This window comes from Calypte anna, chromosome 1, assembly GCF_003957555.1.
Source record: "Calypte anna isolate BGI_N300 chromosome 1, bCalAnn1_v1.p, whole genome shotgun sequence".
In the NCBI taxonomy this organism is placed as follows: Eukaryota; Metazoa; Chordata; class Aves; order Apodiformes; family Trochilidae; genus Calypte; species Calypte anna.
Window position 1 is genome coordinate 180272098 of NC_044244.1, and position 7638 is coordinate 180279735.

At 49.5% G+C, this 7638-nt stretch overlaps 1 protein-coding gene across 1 annotated transcript; it reads right to left on the reverse strand.

The window, feature by feature from the left end:
- Window positions 1–3576: 3576 nt before the first annotated feature.
- Window positions 3577–6873, reverse strand: SAP18 (Sin3A associated protein 18). The gene is made up of 4 exons (XM_030447902.1): window positions 6728–6873; window positions 6425–6534; window positions 4708–4830; window positions 3577–4064 (listed from the first exon to the last, which is right to left on the reverse strand). Exons 1-4 carry the CDS (start codon window positions 6797–6799, stop codon window positions 3908–3910), a joined length of 462 nt encoding a protein of 153 aa, XP_030303762.1. The 5' UTR covers window positions 6800–6873; the 3' UTR covers window positions 3577–3907.
- Between the last annotated feature and the right edge of the window lie 765 nt (window positions 6874–7638).

The window sequence follows — 7638 nt, forward strand, 5'->3', positions numbered from 1 at the left end:
CCAGGCTGGGTATGCACAAGCCATCACTGGGCCATGTGTCCCATTCCAGCAGCAAAGCCACACTGGCCTTCCAGAGCAGCTGAGTCACAGGCAACAGCTTCACTTGCTGCTGTTGCCTTATATATTGACTACATTTGAGAATTAACGCTTAAACACATTTCAAGCACAAACAAGGATTAAAAAGAAAATAAGGAATGCCCATATTCCTGAGTTGCATCTAATGGCAGGTCTGTCCTTGCCTTTGGTGGAGGCCATGCAATTCTGTATAATTACACAGTGGTTACTGCAGGACTCACCTCAACATTGTGCAGCACAGGCAATGCTCTAGCAGGCCTCTTGGCTGTGGTCTTCGCTTCTCTGCCTGTCCAGATCTATAGGATGCCAAAACCCAGATGGCTGATCTGATGGTCCTGACCCAGCACACAGGTGCAGGGATCCTGACCAAACCTGCCCCGGTAACAACAGAACTCACTGAGCTGTAAAAACACTTTGCATTCCACCCTGGCAAAACATCTCCCCTGATCCAGCTTCCAGCCACAGTAGACCAGCTCCATTGCCACTCCCAGTCAGCATAAGTATTTTCTTTTCCTGAGATCTCTTTAAAAGGTAGGGAGCATTTTCAGCCTTCTCAGTCTTAGGAGAAAAGCGACTCAAATGCAGGTGATTTTGCAAATAAAGGTCATTCAAAGGCTGAAAGAGCAAGTCCCTAATTCATAAGCCAGAGGAAGCAGACAAAAGAGGGACAGCCATGGGCAGAACTAAACCTCAAATCCCTCAGGCTACACTGCACCAAGGGACTTCTGTGAGGAAAAAATACATAAATCACAGCTCCTGAAAAGCAGGCATTGCCTCCTCCTCCTCCTCAGCACACAGGGAACACTTCCTTCAGCCTTAGCCAGTGCAAGGCCTTACCTGAAGGAAGGTGAAGTCCTGAAGGAGCAGCTACAGCTCCTGCTTCCCCTGCTCTCGCCTTTCTCTCAGCACCCAGGGGCAGGACATGCAGAAAACAAGCACTGGCCCTCTCACCAGCCAGGATAGGGACACAGCCCCGGGAAGGCCAGAGGCACCTCGAGTGTCTCAAGATCTCCCCCTGCAGTGAAAGAAGAACTCGGCAAGCACTGAAGCTGTGGGGAGCCACAGGCTTCCACCCTGCAGCTGTGCGGATTTACTGAGGGGTCCCCCCCTGTTTCCCTGTCCTCAGAAAGCACAGGCAGCACCAGCTGCTTCCCAGAGAGCAGAGTCCATTCAACACAGACCTGCAGTCCAGTTTCAACCACGGACAACGGATGGCCCCTTAGCTACCCCTCCCGACATTTTGAGATTCTGGAAGCTGCCTGCTACACACCAACACCCCAGCTTCCTCACCAACAACTTTGATCACATCTTGTACCTTTACACTCAGGGCTCCTTGGCCTGGCCCTGGCACCCCGAGGGCTTGCAGTAAATTGAGGAACTGGTGCTCAGTGGAGCTGCAAGTGTTGGTGGAGGGCACCTTCCTGAGGGAAGTGATACTTACCCAGCCTGGTCTGGCATGGCCCAGCATCACATGAATTCATTAGATGAAGATGAGCAAGATGCTACAGCACTCACCAAAAGTTCTAGGGAGCCAATATTGGATATCATCCTCTTGGTCCGTGCACACTCACAAAATATTGCTTGTGGACAACAGGACAGGAGACACAGGCAGGTGATGCAGCTGCTTCCACCCCACAGGTTGTTTGGGCAAAAACCACAGCACTCAGGGCTTCCACACGGACTGGCAGAGTGCAGAGCTGCTGCCTGACTTCCCAGCTCTTCCCTTTGCAGGCAGAAGCATCTCTGGGCAGAGCACAGCCCCCTGTGCTTTCATTGGGAAATAGTTCTGTTCTCTCTTCAGTCAGCCTCAACCTGAAAACACTGGATTTCCTCTGGCCCTGCAGATATTGCCACCTCCCAAGACCAGTGTTCTCCCCAAGTGGGGTGTGCAAGATAAACCACAGATCATCTCCAAAGTGGTACACACACAAGCTGCCTGCAGGAAGAAAATAGGTTTGTACATTAATAAGTAGAATTTTAAAATATTTTTAGTGGTATTTCACCTCTTAATTTCTCTTTTGTGTTAGTTTATAATGCACATATTGTATTTGTGCAGTAATAATGTATATGAACAATTCTGGAGTCACACAAAAAATTTTACTGGTAAGAGGGCTGCAATCAAAAAGTTCGGAGAACACTGATCTAAGAAAAGCCAGACCTTCAAAACCAGCCTTATACATTCTCTTTTTAGACAAAGTAGCTTCTTCAGAACACAAGAGAAGATGTCATCCAGTGTGCCAAGCCACCTCTTCCTCCTCTGCTCAGCAGCTCCTCAGGATCCTGGGATATACTGGTGTCACCCAGACCACTCCCAGTCCATGGAGTGGCATCATCTTGATCCTAGGAGCAGTGCCTGGAAGCTGTGGTCTGCCCTGGCCCCTCACTCCCCACATGAGGGGAGCAGCCTCCCTGTCCCTCTCAGCTCATCTGCACCAGCAGGAAGCACAACAGGAGTCTGTCTGCCTCCCACCACCACACTGCTCCTGGGGCTCAGCTCCCAAAATCCAGCCAGAAATCCTCCTGTACAAGGAATCCCCATGAGGCCACTCAGCAACCCCACAGTTATCAGATAAAGGCTTTGGTCATCCTTTCAATTTCAAGTCTGCTTAAAGCCATATTTCTCTGCAGAAATCCACTTTAAAAAACCCCAAACAAACAAAACAAAACAACCAACAACCGCAACCAACCAAAACAAAACAAAAAAACCCAAAAAACCCAAGCAAAACCAAAAAAACCCAAACAAAACAAAAAACCCCCCAAAACACTCACACCCCCCCAAAACCAAAAAACAAACAAAAAAACCAAGACCCCCAAAAACCCAAAACAAAAACAAAACAAACAAAAAAAAACCAAAACCACCACCAGAGTCACTCAGAAATTTAGGGGTTGGAGGGACCTCAAAAGATCATTGAGTCCAACCCTCCTGCCAGAGCAGGGTCACCCACAGGAGGTCACACAGAACACGTTCAGATGGGCTTTGAATGTCACCAGAGAAGGAGACTCCACAACCTCCCTGGGCAGCCTGTGCCAGTGCTCTGTCACCCTCACAGTAAAAAAAAAATTCTTGTGTTTACATGGAACCCCCTGTGCTCAAACTTACATCCATTACCCCTTGTCCTATCATTGGGCATAACTGAGAAGAGCCTGGCAACATCATCCTTACTCTCTCCCTTTACATATTTATGAACATTAATGAGGTCACCCCTCATTCTCCTCTTCTCCAAGCTGAAGAGCCTCAGCTCCCTCAGCCTTTCCTCATAAGGGAGATGTTCCGCTCCCTTCATCATCTTTGTGGCTCTGTGCTGGACTCTTTCAAGCAGTTCCCTGTCCCTCTTGAACTGAGGGGACCAGAACTGGACCCAATATTCCAGATGTGGCCTCATCAGGGCAGAGCAGAGGGGGAGGAGAACCTCTCCCAACCTACCAACCACCCCCTTTCTAATGCACCCCAGGATGCAACTGGCCCTCTTGGCCACACAGGCACCACAACCACACCATGAAAAAGATTAATAACATTGATCTTTATTCCAAACAAGACAGAACTACAGAACATCTGTAATCCTTCTGGTTGTATTTTACAGAAATCCTGAAACATAGGACGCACAGACTTACTGTTCAGGCTCTAACAATCAGGGATAGGATGATGGCACTGCTGGAGAGGAGTACTTCTGCTAAATAAACTAAAAGATAAGGTTTAAAAGTTAAGTTTACTTCTGGTACTTAGCTTTGCCTTCAGATGCACTTGCTTAGCAACAAAAGAAAAAAAAAAAGCCTGATTTGGAACAGCAAGTAGGAGTAAACAGGAAATATAACCATACAAAGCAGCAGTAGCTTAGTATGGCCTCATGCGGCTTGATGGGGGCGGTGCACGGTTCGGAGGAGTGATTGCAATATCCAAGTAGTCTCCTATCTGGAATTTCTGAGACTGCAACGTCATGGAATCATCTGTGCCCTTCCTGCCCGACATGGTACTGCCAATCTCCTTCACCCTGGATGCAGGAGAGAAAAGGCAAGGTCATTATCAGAGGTAAATCTGCCCAGATGTCCAAAACAGGGTCTGTAATGGCTCATGCCCCCCCTGCTCTGCATTTAGCGTTTAGGTGCTTGTGTGGGATGTTGGGGTTTTTCCCCCACCAAAAGCTCCTCCTGACGGAGGTTCCCTAAGGAATCTGATACTGTATTAAATACCAGAGAGAGCCCCTTGCCCCCCTGCACACACCCAGAGACCAAGGCCCCACAGATTACAGAGCAGAATGTACTTGCTGGTTTCTGACACAGGCTCTTACACCATTTTGGAAGATGTGTATCTGCAGAAAGGTAACTGCTAAGACTCAAATGAGTGTTCAGATGACACCTCCTGTCACCAGACACAGAGCTTTGCCTCACACTGTACACCCCTGTTCTTGCCAATACGGCAACCACGGTGTTCAGCACACAGGTTCATTGTTTTGGGAACACACTCACAACCATGGCCAAGCAAAATTTTGAGTTTGTAGCAATCATCATACAGTCAGTTATCCAGAACTTAAGAAATTTGATTTGTGGGTTCTCAACTTCTAAAATTGGTTTTAATTATTTGACTGCTCCAGTACCTCAAGTCTTCTGTTAACTCAGAGAAGAAACGCCATTTACCTATATCCAGGCCTCTTCAGATCTGTAAAAACAATGGCAAAATTGAAGTGTGTGCCCTTCTTCCGTGCTTCTGGGTACACTTCCTTCACCAAGCTGGTCAGCTCTTTCAGAGTTGCATCCATCCTACATTAAACAAACCCAAGCAGTTCACATTCTCAAAAGCAGCAATAAAAAAAGTTTCCCAAAACCCATTTAAGTTGGAATCAATATATTGCTACAATTTAACCATACAATGCCTTTCCAGCAACACCTGAAGATGAGCAAGACCTAAACCCTTCAGCTCCCTGGTAGCCACTGCTTTCACACCTGCATGGCACGACAAACAATGGTCTAATGACCAAGTGACAAGAAGTTGCTCTACTTATTGATTACAACACCTGGGAGAATGTACCACTTCCTGTACACTGAAGACAATCTGATCAGGTGCAATGCAGCTCTACCTGTGGTACCTTCTAATTCACTGCAATATTTGATGTCTCTAAATCTGTAATTTCGACATCTGCTTTTCTACAAATTTCAAAAGTCAATACCTGAAAACAGCTGAGAACTTTTTAACACACATTTATACAATGAACACTGTAACTGTTTCTTCATCTTAAAATAGCTTCTTGAATATTAGAAGTATAGAGATTAAAAAAAAAAAAAAAAAAAAAAAAAGTTTTCCATTTCCACCAAGATTTCCATTGCTGCCTTAACAGGCAGCACTCTTCCTTTTCCCAGCCTTCAACCAGACCAGAGCCAAAGCTCATTTCTAGGATTTCAAGAACAAAAGGACTCAATCATCACGACTAAAGTAGCTCTAATTGTACAGACTAAGCACTCACTTCAAGCAACCAAGGAGCAGTGTGTTACAGACAATGCCTGTTCTGACTTCTGCAGATGGCAAACAGCTCAGACAACATCAATAGCCTGGACTGAGTCCATAAATCCCATCAAGAAGTAAATTAGAACTGCATGCTTTGCTAGCCACAAAAAAAGGATTTATTCACCCATACAACATATGGGTCATAACCCTAGCAGATACCTTGGAAGGAAAAATAAGTGGCATTCTTCACTTTCAAAAACATTCTTCAAAATACTACAGATAAAAACTAACCTGTTTGCAACACCAACTAAAACAGTTCTCCAAATTAAAACTGAAAGCAGTTATAAAAAGCAGCTCTCTGGTAAAGTGCTGCTGCCTGGTCAGAAAAACACTACTCCATCCTCAAGAGGCTCTGACTTAAAACCACCACACCATTCACACAAGCCTCCTGGGACAACTACTTTCACTGAAAAAAGAAGGAACAAAATCTAACTAGTTGAAGGAGAGCAGCTGTGTTGAGTAGATTCGTTGTGATAACCCAAGATACACCACAACACAAGCCTCTGTTTACATGCACCAGTAACATGAACCAGTGCAGTTCAACCGCAGTTAAGTTTCCGCGGGCAGCAATCAGCACTTCGCTAAAGCTGGGCTTCCACGGATGCCACGTCTCAGTCGCCACGGCTGGGAGCAGAGGCACCGCGTTTCAGCGGCCTCCACAGCAGAGCACACAGCTGCCCCCCGGCTCCTGCTTTACACGAGGCCGACCGAACTCCCTCCCGCAGCCGAGGATCAGACCAGGAGCTCCAGCCAAGCAGGCTCCTGGACACCACCCAGACCCCAGACCCGGAGGGCCCCGCTCGCCTCCGTGCTCCAGGGCCGGGCGGAGGGGCCCGACAGCCGCGGACTCACCAGGTGTAGATCTGCAGCTCGCTGGAGGGCACGTTGCCGCGGGAGAACTCGTCCATGCGGTGGTGCCGCCCGTTGTTGGTGGTGAAGACGCGAAGCAGCAGCGGACACGTCTGCGGGGCGGTGAGGGGACACTCGCCATCCCCGCTCCCTCACACCGCTCCTCCACTGCCCTCTCCCCTCCCTCTTCCCCCCCCCTCGAGGCCTCACGGCATCGCCATTACCCTTCCCCCCTCCGGCGCCCGCCCCGTCCCACCACGGCCGGGAGCAGCGTTAGTGGAGCCGCGGCGGCATCACCCCCGTCACCTTTTCCCGGTCGATCGGTTTCTCCGGCTCCTTCTTAATCTCCTCCTGCGTGACCCGCGACTCCACCGCCATCTTGCCCTGCTGCGCAAACCAACCGGCAGCCCCGGATGTCCCGCAGACGCGGATCAGATCTCGCGAGAGGAGAAAGGGGGCAGTGACTGGCGGGGCTGTAGGCGGGGCCCCGGGGCGGTGGGCGGGGCTGTAGGCGGTGCGGATACCGGGGGCGGGTACCGGGGCGGGTACCGGGGGCGGGTACCGGGGGCGGGTACCGGGGGCGGGTACCGGGGGCGGGTACCGGGGCGGGTACAGGGGGCGGGGCGGGCACAGGTCCCGATATGGCTCTGGGAGGGGCGGGGGATGGATATGAGGCGGTGCGCTTGGATGCTGTCCCCGGCGGGAAGACCCCGCCGGAGCTTGGCCTTAGCGGACCCTGCGGGAGGACCAGCTCCATGAGCTTGCCAGACACAGGGGTGAGGGTGACTGGCCTGTAGTTCCCTGGATCTTCTTTTTTTCCATTTTTGAAAATGGGGGTTATGTTTCCCCGTTTGCAGTCAGGAGGAGCTTCACCAGACCACCATGACTTTTCAAATATGATGGGCAGTGGCTTTGTAACTACATCTACCAGTTCTTTCAGGAGCCGTGGGTGAATCCCATCAGGTCCCAGGGATTTGTTCACCTTCATGTTCTTTAGGTGGTCTTGAACCTGCTCTTCATCTACAGTGGGGGCATCTTCCTTTTCCCAATCCCTGCCTTTGACTTCTACAACATACAGAATATGTTCTTCTACAACTACAGAGTATCTCTGCCTCCTCTATATCTTGGGTGGCCAGCTCTCCTGTTTCCTTCTGTAGTGGGCCCACATTTTCCCTGGTCTTCCTCTTATCATTGGCATACTTATGGAAACTTTTCTT